This window comes from Equus quagga, chromosome 1 (assembly GCF_021613505.1).
Source record: "Equus quagga isolate Etosha38 chromosome 1, UCLA_HA_Equagga_1.0, whole genome shotgun sequence".
Classification (NCBI taxonomy): Eukaryota; Metazoa; Chordata; class Mammalia; order Perissodactyla; family Equidae; genus Equus; species Equus quagga.
Window position 1 is genome coordinate 164,121,471 of NC_060267.1, and position 22,464 is coordinate 164,143,934.

Sequence of the window (22,464 nt, forward strand, 5' to 3'; positions counted from 1 at the left end):
ATTTGAGAAAGCTCATATAGTAGCCTAACCTGTCTCTTGGGTAGACTGTGAAAGGGTCTCATGTCACAAGAAGAAACATCTTTTCACAAACTGATAGGGCCAGAAAAATCCTTCAGAATTCCTTTAATGCAGTCATTAGCTCGGGGCAGGCTCTTTTACTCACATAAGAAATATTTATTAAGTATCTATTATATGCCAAGCACAGCACTGAACAACGCAAGGCCCTATCTGCATGATGGTTACAGGTGAGTAGACTAAACCTAAGCCATCCAGCCTCTTGAAATCCTTTCTGAATAGGACAAGGAACAGCAAATTAGTAACACACTCAGGCAGTTCTCTGCCAAGCACTTTGCATGTATTATCCCAGTTAATCCCCACAGCAGCCCTATGACGTAGGTAGCATTATTATCTCTATTTTATATGCAGTTGCAAGTGTAATTACAAACTGAGGCATAAGTGACTTACTCAGGTCATCTACCTAGTAAGTGACATGGCTGAGATTTTAACTCAGGCTGTCTGGCTCAAAGGCTCTCGCTAGACTACATTCTCAGCCACCACACTATAAATTCCAAGTCACCTTGGCCGAGTTAGCTCAATGTGAGTACCAGAGATGTTGACTGGCCTGGTAGGTGAGGGCAACAGGACATTCCGGGCCAGCAGAGCAGAAATACTGTTCAGCACTCAGCACCAGAAACAACAGAATCAGAAGGAGCTATAGTCTAGGGAAAGGTCATGACCTGGCCCATCTCCACAGTGTGCAGATGGTGACAGTGAGTCGCTGGCAGGGTGGTGGGCGGAGCTGGAATCCCCAGGACAGGTGGGCCTTGCTCTATGACAACAGCAGTCACGGAGTCCGTGGTGTTGGTTGGACAGAGGCAGTGGGCAGCACCTTGCTCCCATCCTATGTGGCACTGAAGATGATCACCCTGCACCTCCACTCCCAACACAAAAGGCCCAAGGTTGGCACTTTCTCCATACCTTTCTGTCTCTTCCCCTGCCAGCTGCCTTTGCCAGCTGGTACAAGAGAAGGAGCTTGGCACAAGAGGTTGCTGCTCCCACATCCCTGAATCTCACTGTGCTATGCTCCTGTGCCCCGTGAGTACTCAGCCCTGAAGCCCAGCCTCAGCCACCTGCTGACTCAGGGCTCCTCATAGAGTCAGTTTCTCACACTCTCTACACCTCCCAAACGCTCCTGATGATCACTGCCTTGAATGGAATTTGATTTTCCCATCAGGTCACCGGCCCTCCTTTCCTCCTGCTGAATTCAAATCTGGGATCTGAATAGTTGACAAATAATTTCTGCTTTAAACTTCACAAAATTCAAAACAAGCAGAGGCTACAATGGCAATGCCAGCATTGGCAGGCCCTGCAAACCAATTATGCATTTAAGCTTCAAAGTCCCTGTGAGGCCTGCAGCCACAGAGATTAGAAGGACAAGCTGTCTTCTCTCGTCAGCTCCAGAACAGAATCTCCGCAGCTGGAGCTCCTGGGTCCCCAGCACTGATCTGTCCTTCTTCCCAGACCCCCTGTACCCTCACAGTGTTTTGCAAGCAGGCAGTCCTGGGCCCGAGCCTGCCTGTCACAGAAAGGATGGCCTGGCCTTAGCCCATGGATTTCTTTTAGATTTTTAAAAATCTAAACAAAGCTAAGAACTACAGTCTGCTTTCTAGCAGTTTCATCAGAGCAGCCTTGGAATGAGGCTCCACCATCCTCTCTACCCATCCTGGGGACTGCCTCCTAACCTCAGGCTTGACAAGGAGTTAAATGTTAGGTGCTTTCTTTCAGTCATTCAACAAGTATGTGTTGAGGAGCTGCTGGTGCCAGAAACAACCCTGGCAAAGGAATGAAATAAAAAGGTGGAGAAGCAGCATTTGGAAACAGTTCTGTACCCCCTAATCACTCCTAAGCATGTTTCACCAGCCAGCCAGCCCAGCCATTGAAGGCAGATTCAACATGGACACAGCAGTCCCCAATGCCTTTGTCCCAAACAAGAAGCCGCCTCCCACACGTAGCGTTAAGGCAGTCGGCCAAGACACAGAGCACAGAAGGCTTCATCTAAGAAGAAACTAACAATTAGCCAGGGTATACGCACCTAGGATGTTCAGTAAAATTAAGCAAATATGCTGGATATTCAATTCCCTAAGGCAGTTTTCCTAACAATTTTCTATTTCCAAACGCAACTTTGATGGTCCAAAGAAACAAGGCTGTAGGCCATAGTAAGGTAAACGAAGACATTAGACTATAAAGAATTTTCAACATAAAATTATTAAGCATGTGTTTAAATTATCAGTTTATTGAATGTAAGATATATAGTTCCTGTCAAATAATTTAACGATAGCCCACTTTTCACAGGAAAAACCACATTTTCATAAGATTAAATGTAAATATATGTCCTTTTTCTCCCTAAGGGGAAAGAAAATCTATATTGACCAATTCAAAGTACATCATGAGAAAATCAAATAGTTATTAATAAAAGAAAGTCAATATAGTAAAAAAGAGTTTAATCAATGAAGTCTTTGCAAAAAGTTTATCATTTAAGTCTGTCACTGGCTCTTCTTTATTCTCCAGCTGGTCACTTAGTTCACAGCCTTAAAAAATAAGCCTTAGCAGAGGTAAGTTCATCTTGCCACAAATCCTACAACACAACATCTGTTACTGTCTCAGCAGATCTCACAGCTTTCTCCTTTCTGTCTGTGCCCACTCCCTACCACCACTTCTCAAAGCAAATGTGTTCTTTGGGAACATGGCTGTTTTCCAGTTGCTTGGAGAAAAAGTCTGTCATCGGAGGTGGGCCACAAATATAGAACAAAGTCTCTTTTGAAATATGATCTCTTATCTCCTTCTCCGTTATTCTTCCTTCTACCAAAAAACAGATAAACACCAAATTAAGCCAGACATGTTTGTATTGAAATGAGTAAGGACTAACCACAACAGTGTATATTTTCAGTAACTCAAGCTTAATGAGTCTAGAGTCATTCACATGATGGCTCCTGTTGGCTCCTGGGGCCAGACCCGAGCAGAGGGTACATCTCCAGGTTTCCTAAACTACGGCAAGTAAAGTGGGAAGCTCAGCATAACGCACCCTTCGGACACAGCCAGCCAGCTCACTGATCTTTGGTAGAGATTTAAAACTGCCTTCAACAAAGTAAATAAACTGTTTTGTGAAAAATCCTTCCAAGCAGGGGAAACCACGAGTAATTTAAATGGCCATTAATGGCAAATGGAATCCATTCAGTCAAAGCTGGAATATAAATTCTTTGTATGCATGCTACAGTGATGATGCAAAGATCATTTCCACAAAAATGTGGAAAATAAATTTTTAATGTGGGGAGTAGGAAACCTGTATATAATAAGTAAAACCAACTAAATCTCTCTTTATTTCTCCATGATGAATCATCTCTCAATTCCCCAGGTAGTGACATTCCCAGCCGGCAACTCCCAGCAATAAGGCATCTATGCTCAATCAGCTGGCGTGTCCGCCAAATAACTGTGTGGAGATAGTCAAAACATCTTCAGGGGACTCACCCGTGATGTATGGCTTGAGTTCTGCACTGATTTGTGTAGTCTGCTTGGTAACATGCAAACTGCATGCAATCTTCTCAGGAAATTCATTTACTAAATCGAGGATATTCTTCTGGAATGTCAAACATATTTGGTCACACTACAATCTTAAAAAATCAAAACAGATGTGCACAACCACTGACGCCGAACCTCGACTCCCATTCTGTACACGTCTGTCGCTCGCGCTCTACTTAGGGAGATATTGTTTGCAGCCTAGCAGGCCAGAGCGTCCGAGTACAGAGGGCTATTTGGCTTTAATTGAAATCTGAATATGCTAACCAGCATATTACTAACGCCCCGGGAGTTTTTTCTTTTTCCTTTTTCTCAAGCATTGGCAATTAAGCAGCAGTTTCACTGACCACAGTTGTGTCTTTTAACTGTTTCTGTTCTTTTGTTCACATCCTTGCAGCTGCAAAGCAATCCGAGTGAAAGCCTTCCTGAATGTTCTTAATTTCAACAGATGCGACTGATGGGGGTTTCATTTACCCAGCTGGGTCCAAACTATGGACGCCTCACCTACTCCTGTGACACACGAGCCCACTTGCAGGTCTCCTGACTTGGAATCTCAGGGCCTTGGTGACTTTTCAGTTCATCTACCTCTGGATTCAAGCCCACCAAACCTGCCCTATCCTGTCACTCCCCTGGGAGCCTCCTCAACACGAGCCGTTTTAACTGTTTGGGGTAAGAGTGTTCGTTAATTCTCATTTGGACACAATTAAGCCTTGTCAAGCCTTTTGTTTGAACCGGTGCAGAGAAGACAGAACTGAGAGAAGAAAGTTCCATGGACAAGGAATACCATGACACAAGTTTGCTTACAGCAAGCTATGAAACACACATTTCTCCCTTACCTTAAACAGGAGTTCGCTGGTATTTTTTGCACTGCAGAAGAGTTTCACTGTTCCCATCGCATATCCACTTCCTTTGTCTGCCTGTGCTCTGTGGAGATCTGCCGAGTGTTGTAGGATGGAAAGCAGAGGGTTAATTCCAACGCCCCCTGCAATCAACACGAGGTTTCTAGAGGTGTCTGCAGGCTGCGGGTCAAAGAAGAACTCTCCACCCACTCTCACGGCCACTTCAGAGTCAAGTGTACACTAAGGCAGGAAAGAAAAGATCCTTTAGTCCTTTGTAGCACAGGTCTTAAACCAAATGTTCTTTAATGAAACTGACTACATCTACCTCCTGCAATTTTATCAGTGTGTAGCACCAGTTTTACAGGTTGCTCTCAATTTTCCCAGAGCCCTGTGAATTGATTCCACTTGTCTATTACACAGGCCATTTGCTACTCCACCTTGCTGATCCATACTGCACAGCCACTCCAGTATGAGAAAAGGAGGCTCGCTTCAGCCATCTTTCCATTTGTTAACTTCTTAGATGATGAACTGGGTTGTGGAAAGAGGCACTGGACTCAGGGTACAGCTGTGAAGTGGGAGTTTCCTTTTCTGAGTGGTGCTCCTGTGTTCTGACCAAAGCCATGGAGCTGAGAGAGGCAGGATGGGGCAAGTGTCACTGCACTGTGGCTGCCCTGGTTCCTCAGGGCTGGGGAGCATAGGCACTGGGGGCTTCCTCCTGGTGGCAGACCTGCTCCACAGGCTGAGGCCAGAACGGCAGCACTGCTCAGGACTGTTCGCTTCTCCCTGGAGCAGCAAAAACAGGCAGCCAGAGGCGTCACAGCAGGGGGTGAGGACCATGTACACCCATCCAGGTCAGGCCTCTACTGTTTGGTGGGGTCAATTACACCAGAAATACCATCAGAGCTGAATGCACTGGTTCTCCATGGGGGCGATACTGCCCCAGCAGGGGAAGGGGGCGTTGGAAACTTGCAGTGACCCTATTTTATTCTTATAGTGATTTGGGGAACCCAAGTGGCATCTAGAGGGCACAGCAAGAGTGGTGTGCTAGAGCTGGCTGGCTGCTACTAAGCTGATGGTTAAATCTGCAGGCATTTTGTGAGCCGGTTTCTACTAGTAGTTTGAAATCAGCCATTGTAGGAGTACTAACAGCAGAGAAATCAGCAAATGCTACCAATCAGGGCTTTTTTGACTCCAAGAGCCAGCTGAGCAGCACACTGTTATCTGCAATGCACGGGACTGCCCCCCACAGACTCTGAATGACCCATGGGACGTACATGTAGGACGAACACTGGTTTGCAATGATCTGAGACCAGACCCTAACTCATTTTAGAAAAAAATTCAAAGTACTTTGTGCATAGATCTGACCCAACTTTCCAGAATGTAACCGCCATGTAGACTGTACTGGGTTGGGTTCAGAACTTCACCAAGCACATTCACTGTTCTGGAAAACCACATCCCAGTTTGTGACATGTGTGTATGGTTCTGTCACCATACGACCACCTGTACCATCTGCATTTGCAGACAGCGTGTTCACAGTGACTCTATGCTGGCAGACAGCCATCTACTTCATTCTATCTTCTAGCTTAGATATGCCCAACTACTTATATATTGAAATACACAGTCTCTGATTACGAATCACTTTCCTTTATTTCTCCTTTGAAAACTGTTATTTTTTTTTAATTTTTATGCATTGATTCATTAACTTTGAATTTCATTTCAAGATAGTTCTAGAAAGGGAGCATTGGATCTGACAGGGTTGAGAACCCCTAGTTTGGAGAAAAACCCACTGATCTAGGAGTGAGAAGACTAAATTTTAATCACAGCCCCTCTGAAATCCAGCAAGCCCCTTCACTTCTCTGAGCCTCTGCTGTGCATCTGAAAAATGGGTACCACCCTCGTCCTCACAGAGCTGAGATGCGCATCACATGACACAGTGCGGGGCAGATGTCTCTAGTGGCATCAAACTCCATATAAGAGGGTATTTCGGTCTTTGGTCACGGAAGGAAAAGTGCTGGGGCTGCCAGCTTCCTTCTTCCCTGTCACTAAAACACAAACCCTAGGAATAAATTTATCCTAAGAGCACAGGATTATTCCATCACACAATCTTGACCTAAATCAACTAGATAAACACCCTCCTAAGAAGTATGAACGTTATCAAGTGCTTTCTGAAGAACAAATCTTTGGCATTCACACCTTGGCCCCTTGCATGGCAGGTAAGCAGCAAGTACTTTTTGACAGCAATTTAATCTGGGACTCCACAGCTTAAAGTAGAGTTAATCTTAGAGAAAACCTAAGAAAAAAGGAAAATTATTTGAATTCACAAAGCAGGTCCTTTTTGGTAAAGGACTGTTGGATGAATGGAAATCCTTTCTCTGAGGGGAAAAAACCTATTTAAACTTAACTGTTTTAAATATGTAGGAGATTTTTTACATAAAGGATGGTAAGTGGGTTTTCATTTTTGACAAAAGAAATTAGCAGCAGGGGAGCATTCTGTTAGGAGTAACTACAATCTAGGACTCGCTACACGGGCTACCGAAGTGCTTTAAATGCCCCTTCCTTCCAAGTCCCACGGACAGAATCTATGATCCGAGGGGCTCTTCCTAACAATGACAACAGACTTCATCTCTGTGCTCCCCCCTCCACCCCCGCTTGCCTCTATACTTCGCTCTTTATCTCTAAGAATCTAAGAATAAAAGAGACTAAGAAATCAGAGAGAGAGAATTTTCTCCAGTGGTCATCTTCAGCATGCTTAATAATGACAACAAAGTCTTTAGGTTATTGTTTTTAGAAACCAGAGTATTTTCAACCCTGAAGTTGGCAAGAAAATGTGCCCCAGGGAAAGATAACACTCAAGAAGCCTGTCGTCTCCTTAGTGACAAAATAATCTTCAGTGGGTCTATCTTCTAATTTGCTAGCATCTGGAAAGAATCAAAAGCCATCTTTGTCTTTTGTTGATCAATAAAAACTGCCAGGGTGGCATGAGCATGAGACTCACAGTACATGCAGTATAATACGGAAGTGAGTAAAGGGCATTACCTTCAATTACACAGCAATGTATCTAATTTGGGTATAGATTTTCTACTTGTGAAATAAACAACTTTTCCACAGCAACTGGAGCCCAGCACACAATAGCCGTCTAGCAACCTTTACCCTGCCAGGAGCTTGAGCCAAAGCAGATAAAATAAAGGAAGACGTTTATGGCACTTTATCCCATGTCCCAACAGAGCAGCCTGCTGCCACCCAGACATTCACGTGCCCCCATTGTCCACTCTAATAACTTAATAAGACAAATCCTCAGGAGGAAAATAGCCACCTCAGAATGGTTCCAAGAAAAATCTGACTCCATAAAGGCTGTTTGCGACTCCCGCCGGGCAGAGCTGAGCAGGCACTACAATTAGGATGTGCATTCAAGCAATGCCACTTGGAGATCTTCTACAGCCTCTAAGACTAAGTTCCCTCACTGAAATGCCAATGAGGCATGAAACCAAGCAGGGGCTGTGGACCAGGACCAGGTCAGGTCACGTGGGAGGCTGACAAATGGAGGGGGCTCATGGCACTGGGAGCAGGGATGGCTAAGCTCACTGTGACACTGAGCATGAGGCACATGGACACCTTGCTGGTCAAACCCCAGCGGCATATTTTAGAGACTTAGGACGCAGCCTAGAGACAGTAATGAGTGTAAAATCTAAAGAGAATCTAAAAAGGAATGAGGCAGCTGAGGCCACACTAAAGGAAGGACTCGGAAGGTCGGAAGGTAAAAACCTGAGGATACACCTACAGTGGAAACGCTAAGGCGGGCAGTGGGGGTTATTCTGAACAGACACAACTTGACATGCAAACCGTAAGAATAAATATTTTTTATGTCCCTAGAAATTTAAAAATCTTTTTAACCTTTATCTTAGAGTAAACCTTTTTTTTACTTTTGGCATTAGAGTTCTATGAATTTTAACACATACATAGATCTGTGTAACTACCACCAAATCAAAGTATAGAACAGTTTCATCACCCCCCAAAAAACTCTCTTGCACTATCCCTGTATGCTAATACCCTTCCTCACCCCTAACCCCTGGCAACCACTGATCTGTTTTCCATCACTGTATTTTTGTCTTCCAGAATGTGACATAAATGGGATTGTACAATACGTAACCTTTGAGCCTGGCTTTTTTCATTTGACACAATGCCTCTGAGATTCACCCAAGTTGTTTTGCGCCTCCACAGTTCATCGGTTTTACTGCGGAACAGTGGTCCACTGTATGAATGTAGCACAGTTTGTTTATCCATTCGCCTGCTGAGGGGCATTTGGTTTGTTTCTGGTTTTTGATAATTATGAATAGAACTGCTGTAAACATTTGTGTATAGGTTTTTACATGAACAGAGCTTTCGTTTCTCTAGGATAAAACCCCGGATTGGTATTGCTGGGTCTTGCAGTAAGTGTATATTTAATTTCATACGAAACTGCCCAATGTCTTCCAGAATGGATGTAGCATTTTGCATTCCTGCTAGCAATATAAGAGAGTTCTACATATATGGTCACACTTAGTATTGTCAGTATTTTTAATTTTAGTCATTCTAAAAGGTCCGTAGAGATACCCCACTATATATGGTTTTAATTTCCTTAATGGTTAATGATATTGAACATCTTTTCATTGCTTATTTGTCATATTTGTCATCCTTATATTCTTTTTAGTGAAATGTCTGTTCAATCCTTTGCCTCTTTTAAAATTCTGTTTGTTGTTTTCTTTTTGCTGACTTTTGAGAGTACTTCATATATTCTAGATACAAGTCCTAGATACAAGTTGGATATCTAATTTGCAAACACTTTCTCCTAGTCTGTAGCTTGTTTTTTAAAATTCTTTTAACGGTGTCTATTGCAGAAAAAGTCTTTAATTGTGATTAAGTCCTACATATCAAGCTTTTCGTCTATGGATCTTGCTTTTGGTGTCATGTCTATGCCTACCCTCAAGTTCAGAATATTTCCTATGTTTTCTTCTAAAATTTTTACAGTTTCATGTTTTATACTTAGATATACAAACTATTTTGAGTTAATTTTGAATATAAAGTGTGAGATTTAGGTTCTTTTTTTCCATATGGATGTACAATTGTTCCAGCACTATTTGTTGAAAAGGTTATCATTTCTCCATTGAATTTCTTTGGCACCTTCATCAAAAATCAAAGGGGCCTATGTGTGTCAGTGTATTTCTGAACTCTTTATTCTGTTCTGTTGATTTATGTGTCTATCTATTCACCGATACCACACTGTTTTAATTACTGTAGCTTTATTTTAATCTTAAATTTGAGTAATGTGATTCCTCTCACTTTATTCTTTTTCAAAACAGTTTTAGCTATTCTAGTTCTTTTGCCCTTCCATATAAATTTTAAAATCAGTTTATCTGTATCTAAAAAAAATCCTGCTGGGATTTTGATAGGTGTTGTTAAATCTATAAATCAATTTAAGGAGAACCAACTTCTTTACTCTGTTGAGTCTTCCAATCAATGAACATACTATGTCTCTCCAATTACTCATGTCTTCTTTGATTTCTTTCATGAGATTGAGATGAATCGGGATTTTTTTTGGGGGGGGGGACCAACTATTTGCAAGAAGGTCCTATTCTGGGTGATGGGCCAAGAGAATGTCCTAAGCTAGCTGGTTTTCACAACACAAAAGCTCTCTTCAGCCATGAGGACATATCGCTTCCTACAAATATGGCTTGTCTGAATGATTCTTTGTGTACCCTGTCTCCTAACTGAACCTAACTGCATCCAGGTGGGAATTCTGTGGCGATTAACTCAACCTTGTTTGCACACCCTCTTTTGCAGACATGGGCTATGCCAAGAGTTTGGATAAGCTACTCCATGGTATTGCTGCCTTGCTATCCATTTTGTTCAGTGAAGTGGCCTGTGGGGACCTTAAACTGACACTAGCTCTTCAGGCAAGCACACTTGCAGAGTGACAAGTAAATGTAAGTTCCTCATATGACTTCCCCAATGGCCCTTGTAATCGACAGTCTCCCCTATCCCCCAGAGACTTCCGCCTGTGTGCCCCTTAGACAACATCACCATGGATCTTACTAAAACCCTACTCTTTTTGGTTTGAATTGACCAATCTGGCCTTTGCCTGGGAACCCCAAAGCACTCTACCCACGGACTCTAATAAAGGCATGTGCCCTAGGTCCTGTTGTTCTCTCTGCCTGCACCCTGCCTCGATCTCCCCATGTGGGACCTTGAGGCATGCCCTGCACTTCCTCCAGGATGTGTGATAATAAACCTCTCTAATTCCATTTCTCATGTGGTCTTCTGGTGAACCGGCTTATCATCCAACACCCTGGGGCTCTACTTAGCAAATGTTAATTTAACAAAGTCACAAGAGGCTGTAAGTTTCCGCCCCATTCCCAGTCCCACACTATCTGGCTGGTGCTCTATGAGATCTGCTGTCGTTGGCCTCCCTCCTCTACTTATTCCCCTGAGGTTCCTATGTGAACATAACAGTTCTCTGAAAAGTATACTGGAGTGTGTTTCCAAGTTCTGCTGAAAATAAAGTTATTAGCGTTTTTGTTTTCTGTTTGCCTTTGTTGATTCTTCATCATTTCCAGGAAAATAAGGGGAGAATGTTGTTTGTTAAATCATATTTGTACTGGTACATTCCTTTTTGGTAAAGGGGATAAGAAAACGCCGGGGATGGGACAGGGGTACTAGTAAACATAGAAGGCACCTCTCAAAGTGAAGGGGATGGCAGTAACAAGGGGACAAAGGTCAAAACTAAGAAGACAAATAACTGATTTGTTCTGAGCTCATTCTTTGTTAGCAGAGTTCTAGTAGGTAACGAACAGGAACCTTCACGTGGGATTGTGCTGAGTCCTATGGGGAAGCATGAGTTATTAGCAGCAAACGTGGATTCTCTCTCAGAACCCTGTGGGAAGTATTCTCAAGAGACTGAAATGGAGAGGCAATGGCACCATGGATTCAGCAGTGCTCAGCTCTGGGCACCAGCAGTATGTGCTCAGAGATTGTTAACCCTACAAATAATGACAGAAGAATAGTTTAATTTCCTTTATTTAGGATGGCTAGGACAAAATAATCTGATTTACAGATTTACCATTTACATGACATACAGAGCCAATTTTCAAAAATTTACATATAAAGTAAAATGTTTTGTTTCTAAAGTGGTATAAACTGAATATTGTTTGGTAACCTAGAGGATATTTCCAGGTCCCCAAATATCTTTCAGTCATCCTTAATGCATCAAAAAGATTCTGCTTCTTTGACCTTCCTGGAGTCTGAATTCTGGATGTAGGGGGAGCTCTTTTGTGAGCATGTACCCTTTCACTCAGGCCTAGGTTTCTTACGTAGATTAAGCGAGCTGAACACAAATTTTGTGGGAGGCAGAGATGCTCAGATTTCCAAGTTTAAATGGGCAGTTTGCTCACCTGATTGTGAATCCAGAGGGCAGGAGGGTGATTTGTATATTTCACTGCCAAATCTATCATTCTCTCTTGTTCTAGCAGTCTGGGGCTGGAGCATATTGAGAAACCACCAACCACAGAGACTCCTGGGATAAAGAAATCGACCCTAAAAGGAAAGGTAAATAAATCATTATTGCTGAAGCAATTTTAAAAGTGGGCAACAAGATAAAGTTGACAAACTTTTAGCTAGACTAAGAAAAAAAGAGAAAAGCGAAAATTACTAAAATCAAGAATAAAAGAGGGGCCATCACTACCAATGTTACAAAAATAAAAAAAGATTAGAAGGGAATTCTATGAGCTATGAGACAAAAATTAGATAACTTACATGAAATGGATGCATTCCTAGAAAGACATAAACTACCAAATTGGTCTCAAGAAAAAATAAAACCTGGGGTCTGGCCCCATGGCTGAGTGGTTAAGTTCAGCATGTTCTGCTTCAGTGGCCTGAGTTCGGTTCCCAAGGATGGACACTACTCATTGGCAGCCATGCTGTGGCAGCATCCCGCAAACAAAATAGAGGAAGATTGGCAGAGATGTTAGCTCAGGGCAAATCTTTCTCAAGCAAAAAGAGGAAGATTGGCAACAGATATTAGTTCAGGGCAAATGTTCCTCAGCAAAAAAATAAAACAAAATAAAATCTGAACAGACCCATAACAACTAAAAGGATTGAATTAGTAATTTTAAAACTTCCCACAAAGAAAAGCATAGGTCCAGATGGCATCACTGGTGAATTCTACCAAACATTTAAAGAAGAACGAATACTAATCCTTCACAAACTCTTGCAAAAAAAAACAGAAAAGAATATGTCCCAACTCACTCTATGAGGCCAGTATAACTCTGATACCAAAACCAGACAAAGATATCACAAGAAAACTACAGACCAATGTCCCTTGTGAATACAGATGCAAAAACCCTGGGAATAGAATGTTGGTTTAACATCTGAAAATTAATCAATGTAATATACCATTCAGCAGTATAAAGGACAAAACCCACATGATCATCTCAATAGATGTAGAAAAGGCATTTGACAAAATGTGACACCCTTACACAATAAAAATACTCAATAAACTAGGAACAAATGGGAACTTCTTCAAGTGATAGAGAGCATCTACAAAATACTCATAACTAACATCTTTAATGGTGAAAGGCTGAAAGGTTCCCCCCTAAGAACAGAAACAAGACAAGGTGTCTGCTCCCATCACTTTCACTCAACATTGTCCTAGAGGGGCTAGCCAAGGCAATTAAGCAAGAAAATGAAATAAAAAGCACCCAGATTGAAGAGGAAGAAGCTGTAGATAATATGATGTTGCATACAGGAAATCCTAAGGAATTTACTGTAAAGATATTAAAACTACTAAACAAGTTCAAATAAGGTTGCAGGATATAAGATCAATATATAACAATCAACTATTTCTATACACTAGCATTGAACAATCTAAATGTGAAATTAAGAAAAATAATTCCATTTATAATAGCATAAAAAAGAATAAAATAATTGGGAATAAATTTAACAAAAGAAGTATAAGACTTATATATTGAAAACTACAAAACACTGAAAAAGTTCAAGAAGATTTAAATAAACGGAAACGCACCTCATCTTCATGGATTGGAAGACTTAATATTGCTAAGATGGCAATATTCCCCAAACTGGTCTCCAGACTCAATGCAACACCTATCAAAACCCAACCTGTTTCTTTGTAGCAACTCACAAGTTGATTGTAAAATTAATATGAAAATTCAAGATTAAAAGAGAACAACAAATTTGGACGACTCACACTTTCTGATTTCAAAACTTACTATAAAGGTACAGTAATGAAGACACTGTGGTACTGGCAGAAGCACAGACATAGAGATCAATGGAAAAGAATTAAGAGTCCAGAAATAAACCCTTACATTTAAAGTCAACTGGTTTTCAACAAGGGTACCAATACAATTCAATGGCAGAAGAATAGTCTTTTCAACAAATGGAGCTGGGACAACTGAATATCCACACGCAAAAAGAATGAAGTTGGATCCCTACCTTACGCCATATACAAAAATTAACTCAAAATGGACCATAGACTTAAACGTAGGAGCTAAAAGTATAAACTCTTAGAAGAAGATTTGCACAGGAGTAAATCTTCATGGCAATGGATTCTTAGATATGACACAAAAACACAGGGTCAAAGAAAAAATGGAGAAACCAGACTTCATCAAAATTAAAAACTAGGTGCTACAAATGAGACTATCAAGAAAGTTAAAAGACAACCCACAGAACAGGAGAAAATATTTTCAAATCATATATCTGAAAAGGAACTTGTATTCAGAATATATAAAGAACTCTTCCAACTCAGTAATAAAAAGACAAACAACCCAAATAAAAAATGGGAGGAAGATTTGAATACATATTTCTCCAAAGAAGATATATAAATAGCTAATAAGCACATGAGAAGATGCTCAACATGATTATTTACTGGGGAAATGCAAATCAAACCACAAATGAGCTATCATTTCACACTCACTAGGATGGATGGCTATAATCAACAAGATGACAGCAAGTATTAGTCAGGATCTGGAGAAACTGGAACCTTTATCCACTGCTGGTGGGAATGTAAAATGGTACAGCCATTTTAGAAAACAGTTTGGCAGCATCTGAAAATGTTAAACAGTTACCATATGACCAACAATTCCACTCCCAGGTACGTACCCAAAAAAATGAAAATACATGTTCACTCAAAAACACGTGCATGAATGTTCATAACAGCATTATTGATAATAGCCTAAAAGTGGAAACAATCTAAATGTCCATTAGCTGACGAATGGATAAACAAACTGTGGTAGTCCATACCATGGAATGAAGTACTGACACATGCCACAACACAGATGAACACTGAAATTACATTAAGTGAAAGAAGCTAGTCACAAAAAAGATCATGTATCATATACTTCCACTGATATGAACCATCCAGAAGAGGCAAATCCATAAAGACAGAACACAGAACAGTGGTTACCTGAGGGGGCGAGAGCATAGAGAGTGAATGATATCAGTTACATGGTTCTTTTTGGGATGATGAGAATGTTCTGAAATTTGTGCTGATGGCTGCACAATTCTGTGAATACACTAAAACCCACTGAATTGAACACTTTAAATGGATGAATTTTATGATATGTAAAGTATATCTCAATAAAAGTTTTTAAAAAGTACATCCAAAGAAAAGGCAACAAAAACTCTTTCACTGGCTGATGTGGCCTTCTAGGGTCCAAAAGTCTTGTGTTTCCTTTTTTCTTCTAACCACACTCCTATAGTTAGGACTCTTGTGAATTTCAAGCCTTCGATAATCCTATGCCACAAAAACTCTTTTTTGGTGAGGATTTTAGAAAATCCAACAAACCCAGTTACATGCCAAAGAAAGAGAGGTTTACTAGAACCTGGGAAAAAATTCTCATCCCCATGTCTAAGAAACCTGTACATCCAATCTAGATGTTTCTCAGCCATCAAAGAGCAAAAGTATCATTTCCCCCAGCTGTTTTCCTACCAGTAGGCTTACAAGAAAAGCACACGATGTTCTCTACTGATTTGATCTATGACCTTAAAGGTGTTCTCTTCTGATCTGCCTTAAATATTGGTCATTTTTTTATAGTTTTAACAATCAGTTTTGGACTGGAAGTACTCCAGAAAAGGTCCCTAGCCTACTTTCGCCTATATTCACTGGACTCTTTTCCATAAACACTTTAATTTCTATTTCATTTCATTTCAGACAAGATGCAAATTGAAAGAGGCAAACAGTTGACATTTATTAACCCAGTTGCTATAATCTAGCAAAGAGGAGGTATATAGCATCTCCACTGTGTCCATGTTTAAAAAAATAAATATATCAATGAGCTACTTTTGCTGCTTTATCTCCTGAACTATAGCACCCTCTGCTGCTTGACGTTGATACAGACCATTTTCTCAGGTGAGTGAAAGAGAATTTCTCTTCTCTAGAAACATTGGAAAGCTACCTTCAGAAAAAAGGACTCCATTAAATGCTACAGAATTCAAATAACATAAAAATCTCATCTGAATGGATTTAAGAAAATATGCACAATACATATTTAATAAAATATTTGTGCAAGAAGTAAGTTTTAAAAACACACACATCCTTTAAAAATGCCCTTTGCAGGATTAGCACTCCTGGAGTCACGAGCTGAGGCACCTACTGCACCCAGATGAGTGAGTATATGAAGAACTGAGAGGAAGAGCCTAGTTCTGTAGTGAGGCACACATATCCATATCTAACAGTGACACACCTGGCAGCCCTGTCCTGTCCACAGATGCAGCCCCAGAGCCCAGCACACAGCAGGTGCACAAACCGTGGCCAAATGACAATGCTTTACCAGGAGATCCCAAAACTTTCGTTCTCAGCTACAGTCCTCAGAGCTCCACACTCACTCCTTGTGCAAACACTGCAGCCAGCACCTGCCTACTCTGTGCAGGCACCGTGGTCACTGTTGGAGGTAAAGAGGCAAATGCGTCTTGGTTCCTGCCCTCAATAAACTCACTCTACTGGGGGGAAAATTAACAAATAAATATGATTAAATAAACTATGACAAAACTTGCTTGGGGAGGTAGGGGGAAGAGAGCAGAGGAAGTAGTCAGCTCTACCAGTGGTAAAAGAATTAAGACAGACTTCACAGAGGAGTCTTAAGACACACAGCGCTCACCAGACAAGCAAGGGAGGAAGACACAGAAAAATGATGCCAAAGAACGCCGTGCTTTTTGTGCGTGGTCGTGTGAGTCAGGGCTGCCAATACAGCCGTGCGGACTGCATACTGTCTACAACGCAGTGGCCCGTCGAGAGGGTAGGGGCAGAGTTTGATTTCTCTAATCTTTCTCCTCTAATCTGTTTCTTCTTAGTATCTTCCTTCTCTTAGTAGGGCCCAAAGTCACTTTCAAGCATAAAAATTATGTTACCTTATATGAAGTCAGAGACACACTTTTCTCTACAAAACCCTTTGACCTTGTTTCCCCTCGGGTGGTGCGCTGTGCACAGCCCATGTGGAGCGAGTACTCACTGCGGCCTGGGTAGTGTCATTGCAGTGATGTGCGGGCACTCGCTCCTACTTGGCCTGCACTCTTCCAGTCAACAACTTGACTGCAGGGGAACTGGCCAAGGAAATAAGAACTGGCATCTGTCCCCTGGGCCTCACCAGCACCAATGATCTAAATGACTGAGTGAAACACTGGCAATAACAAAAACCAAAAACTAGCGAAGTTAAACATCAGGCACTGTGCTGAACATCTGACATATTCCAAGACACAGGAATATTACTGTTCCCTCTTGAACAACATGAAACTGAAACCCAGAGAAAGAAGGAAGCTGCCATATCACAGAGCTGGCAGGTGGAAGAGCACACATGGGAGCAGAGAAGGCTCCAGAGCACGAGGCCTTTGACACTGTGACATAGCTGCCCTCGGGGGATGGAGCTGGCCCACAGCAGTGAATGCCACAAGGAACACTCAATCTGGCCACTCAGGGCACTCACACACTGCATGAGGACTGCTGCTGGCACACTCCAGCCCCAAGACGTAGTGCCGATCTTTCCACCCCCAGGGAGGAAGAATTCTGAGAAGGTCAAGAGCAGGACTCACCAGGGAGCTGGTGCTAAGTGGTGGACCCGCTGATGAGCGAAGCCCAAGAGGTTGAGCCCCGCCGGAGTGAGAAAGGGTTTGAGGGGGTCTCCCCTAGGCCTTTCTCTCTGGATTCGCCTGCCTGAGTTCTTGGATCTGGTTTCCTGGTACAGGAAACAGTCCCCTCTGGAGGGCCCAATAAGAACACAGTGCAGCATGGGAAGAACCCCAGAGGCCAATCTGGCTCTGTGTTGAAGGTGTCTACCTGGGGATCTGTGCCCAAAGCTCTAGAGCATTCCTTTATTTATTTATAGGCAGGTCTGGAGCCTCTCCCGCAGTTTGGCAGGTGTTAGAGGAGGCCACTGGTCAAGAATCCAGAAGCGTGGGATCATGCCCAATCTCCTACCCCAAAGGTGAGCCCAACAGCTACCCTGTCCTTTATCTCCAGCAGCACTCCACCCCATAACCCCAAACACACAAACTGCACAGCAGCCACATCCACACTCCCTCTCTCCCTAATCCCTGCAATCTTCCCCAAAGCGCCACATGCAGGTAACTACCGAGCTGGTGATCTGAGAGCCTAGAGCACAAGCCTTCCCAGCAACCGCAACGAAGGAGCGGACCCAACTAAGCTAAGCAAGTGGCCATTCTGTAACCATGCAGTCAAATATCCAAAGAACTCACAGCCCGCAGAGCCATACAGTGAGTTGGTAAAAAGGGTGCAATCTTTCAAAAGGGGAGGATCCAGGTGCCAGGAATGAGTGCTGATGGACACCTGGCAGGGAAAGGGTCACCCGTACCAGCTAGAGACGACCACCTGCACGTCTGCCCTCTAAAGCAGGAGTGGGCCGGGCACAGACTAAAACCAGTCCTAACGTCAGTGAAATGACCAAATCTGTTCCCTCATAGAGGATACGTAACTCCAACCCTGATTAGTTTTATTTTGGAATCACAACAAGATCCTATTTCTATTCACATCACTAGAGAATGAGACATCTTTCTTAACAGGTAACTGCAGTTTGGGACTGCTAACACACCTGCAGACACAGCACGGTAGCAGCATTTTATAAACCAATGCACAGGCTTCTTCTAATCAGGAGATGGGTCAGAGTCTTGGCACAACTCAGAGTTGAAGGCTCAGAGACAGCAATGTACACGGTATACAAACACTTCCACGGAGGGAAAAAATGGAAAAACAGATCATTACAATTAAAGTTTCCACTTCTCAATGTAATAACTGCTAAACTATTTTTGAAGGGTAAAAATGTTGCCCACCCCCCTACAACAGCCCAAATGCATTTAATATGTATCACTGAACATGTGCAAAGATTGCAGTAAATTGCTTCACAAACGCAAATTATTGCAATCAGCATCTTGTTTTCTAGTTCTAAATTCAAAGGCAAACTATTAACACAAGACTGCTAACTCTTGCTATTATCACACTTGCTATTATCACACATCCTCCTTCTAACAAAACCACATTTCCAGATGGACTGCCAAAATTAGTCAAGTGACTCCTAAGAAATACTACCAAGATTGACATGCCAGAAACTCATTTAGAAATGAATGCTTTATTTAAATAAAGGAAACATACACCCAAACACACCTTTCCTAAGGAAATACAAGTTGCTTTATTTACAGTTCAACTTAAATTGCAGCTCAGTGAGGCCACTCGCAGGAACTTTAGGACAGCATACCGAGAAGTCCTCAGAGTGGAATGGGGCAGACTCATGATCTGTGTGGTGTGGTCTGGCCCTGATGGGGGAATCCTGATAATAAATTCAGCAAGATATTTAAACTCAACCCAGACAAGGTATGAGTGAAGCAAGAATTCAGTCAAGAGGGTGGTCGGCTCTGTGACATAACCAGTTATTCTCTTTTGCAGACTGCTGCGTCTACTCTGTATCCGACATAAAGAAGACTAATCTTTAAAAAAGTATCAATCCCTAGCAACACATAACTCAGGCAGATTAGTTTATGGCAGTGCATTCTATTAGCAAGCATTGCTGCAGAATGCTAACTATCAGAGCCGTTATCAGAGCTGTCGGGTCCATGGACAGAACTAGCTGCTTCATTTCACTCGGGAAAACTCAAGGCAGCAGTTTTAAATATGACTGAGAGAGGGCCATGGGCTCAAAACTGAGGTGGGCTTGGAGGCTGGGAAAGGAATCAGATTCTCCATGCCAAAAGAGGCTCACCTTGAACACACGGTCTAGAATTCCTACCCCATGGGAGGAACTGCTGGCCACAGAAGATAAAACAACCTCTTCTTTCTGCTGCACCTTCTTGAACACACACAACACTTAGGAAACAGAAAAGCCACTTACCACTGGCCAGCTTTAAAGGAAAAATCTTTATCAGCAACAAGCAGGCGGAGCCTCTTCACGGACGGCGACTCATAGGCAGCTCCACACACCTTAGCTGCTGACACGACCTAGAGCCAAAAGAGCAACTGTGGCTGAGGTGAGTGTGTACACAATGTGAGGAACAAATTGTGGTTTTCTGGTAACTAAGGTTTTTTGAAATCTACAAAGATGTGGTTTTTGAAATTGCAAAACAAGATAAAGCACACGAATTGAATTTTATTCTGCATACAAAACTCATCTCTTAAAGAAACTGTTTAACAAGCATTTCTCTGATGCATGTCTAGCACGTGCCTGGACTGGACTGGACACCCTGGGGAGTGCTGGGGGAACTGGAGCCCTTGAGCCTAAGCTCACTGTCAGCACTATGCAGGCAAAGCGAGGCCCCCCGGCAGCTAGCAGCCTATGTTTGTTCTCAGCCTACAAGGAGTCCAGGATAACCTAATTTCAGAAATTAAAAGTAAGCATTTAGAAACGTTTTTTTTTCTTTAGCGATTTCACAGAGCAATTGTTCATCTGTTGAATCTAATAGAAAACAAATTGGGTTTGTACTCTTTATGTCTGTTTTAATTTTTTATTATATTTTACAAAATATAAACAGTCCACAACCTTAAAACAACAAAACAGCCCTTCCCTCCAAGCAGTTTGAGAAGCACTATTCTGCATGATGTATCTGATTTCTAGAAAATCCTAAAAAGGTCTGAGTCAGGCACTCTTCAGTTAAGTGCCATCCATACCTCAGTACCCCTCAAATTCAAAACGTCTCTACTTCATTCATTCTTTGTTTCTTCTGCCTTTGGGTTTCTCTTCCTCCCTAAATCTGGAACATCTTCACAACGGGAAAAAGCACATGACTCTTCAACCTCCTGCTTCCGTTCAACTCCACTCTGGCAGCAAATCCAATCAGTAGCAGGTGACTGACTACAGTTGTTCTCCTTGATGGTGTGACCTTCACGACTTCACCTAAAGGTGCCCTGGAAACCTGTCAAGGTCAATGAACCCCCCACCCTAATGCTAGCTCATTCAGCACCTTTTATCCCACAGGACTAGGACTAATAAAACTATCAGTGGATGACAATCCTTAAAAATCCACTGGAAAATTCCCATGAGAGCTGGTGCTCTCCCTCACCATCTCAATGCGTCTCCTCAAGTTTTCTACCTTTCTGTCTCTCCTGCGAAGTCCCCTGCCTCTCTCTTTCTCTGTGTTTTTGCCAATACTCCCTTCCTCCTCTCCCTGAGAGCAAGTGGGGGTGATTTTCCACTACTGACCTTCTACCTATCCTAATTCCGCCCACCCTCTCCAAAACAAGCTTCTCGGCTCCCATAAGCTGTTTCATCAGACATGATATCTAATGCCATTTGCTCGTCTTAAGCAATTAAGCAGCAAAATGAAAGGTAGCAGCATAGTATGGCTGTTAGCATGGGCTCTGTAGCTAGACTGCTTAGGATTTAATCCTGGCTCCTCCACTTACTTACCAGCTAAGTGACTCTGGGCACATTACCTAGCCCCCACAGCTATAAAATGAGCATAACAACACCTATTCCTCAGAGACTTGTTGGGAGGATTCAATGATAATATATGCAAAGCACTTATGGCCATAGTAAATTCTCATTAAGTGTCAATTATAATGTATTTTATTGCATTAATTATAATTAATTTCTTAGATTTACTTAGTACATGATATGCTCTTCTTTATTCGTTTATTATTATACATGCCATTACATCTGTATCAACTCCCTAGATCAAGCACAGGGCCCAACACATAGTAAGGTTCAGTAAATATTTGCAGAATGAATGAAAATTCTAAGTTACAGTCACTTAAAATTGGTTTCCAGAACAAAGGTTAGCAGAAGTTCAGGAACCTTTTATTGTTTAAAAAGAAAAGGGAAAAAACCACTACAGAAAATCTAGACTCAGGTTGGAAACTCTGGGAGAGGTCAGGGCAAGCAAGGACTCCTTCAGAGGAGGAAGGTTCCTCTGTTTGCCACACACTCCATCTGAAAAATCTTAGTACAAAGACAGGTAGTAAGAATCATCAGGGGTCTCTCCATTACGTTATTATTCTCATTTTTTTTACATTTAAAAAAAAGAAGTGTTTATTTTAAAAACATTAATTATTTTCTTTCAATATGATAATCTGTAAAAACATAGCCAAGCAGTAGATTATTTCATTTATAACAGTTTAACTGGCATCTGTCAGATTCATTAACAAAACTAGCTATGTATAAGCTTTAAACACATCCCAAAGAGTCACCTTGTGGCAGGGAAACCAACATTCATAATCATGGCCGGGGGTGGGGGCGGGTACAGAGTTTCAGCTGAAACATGTGAGAATACTTCACAATCAAATGTCAGACTACATGAAATGAAATTACCAGTCACTTGCCAACGTCCAAATATGAAATTCAACGAAGAAGGAAAAGAAGTTATATATTCTATTGAAAAAGTCATATTTTCTTTTGGATAGTTTCTATGACCAAAAATGTTCCCAGATGCTTTATGCCTACTGGAATTAATATAAAAAGTAATATGCTTACTATTGTTATTAGTCCTAATAATCTGGGCAAAATTGCTCTAACTGGCAACACAAAACACCTTACACAATTCATGGTTTTTAAAGACATGTCTCCCTCATAAC

The 22,464-nt window shown here is 41.9% G+C and overlaps 1 protein-coding gene across 2 annotated transcripts in view; it reads right to left on the minus strand.

The window, feature by feature from the left end:
- Window positions 1–2,295: 2,295 nt before the first annotated feature.
- The window catches only part of OXNAD1 (oxidoreductase NAD binding domain containing 1), a 41,006-nt gene continuing 20,837 nt past the window's right edge, over window positions 2,296–22,464 (minus strand). For both annotated transcript variants that reach the window (XM_046646691.1, XM_046646685.1), the window contains 5 exons: window positions 19,790–19,896; window positions 11,837–11,978; window positions 4,410–4,652; window positions 3,526–3,634; window positions 2,296–2,859 (listed from right to left, as the gene is read on the minus strand). In XM_046646691.1, the coding sequence (XP_046502647.1) occupies window positions 2,705–2,859; window positions 3,526–3,634; window positions 4,410–4,652; window positions 11,837–11,978; window positions 19,790–19,896 (756 nt within the window). In that variant the 3' untranslated portion in view covers window positions 2,296–2,704. The remainder of the gene's footprint in view (window positions 2,860–3,525; window positions 3,635–4,409; window positions 4,653–11,836; window positions 11,979–19,789; window positions 19,897–22,464) is intronic.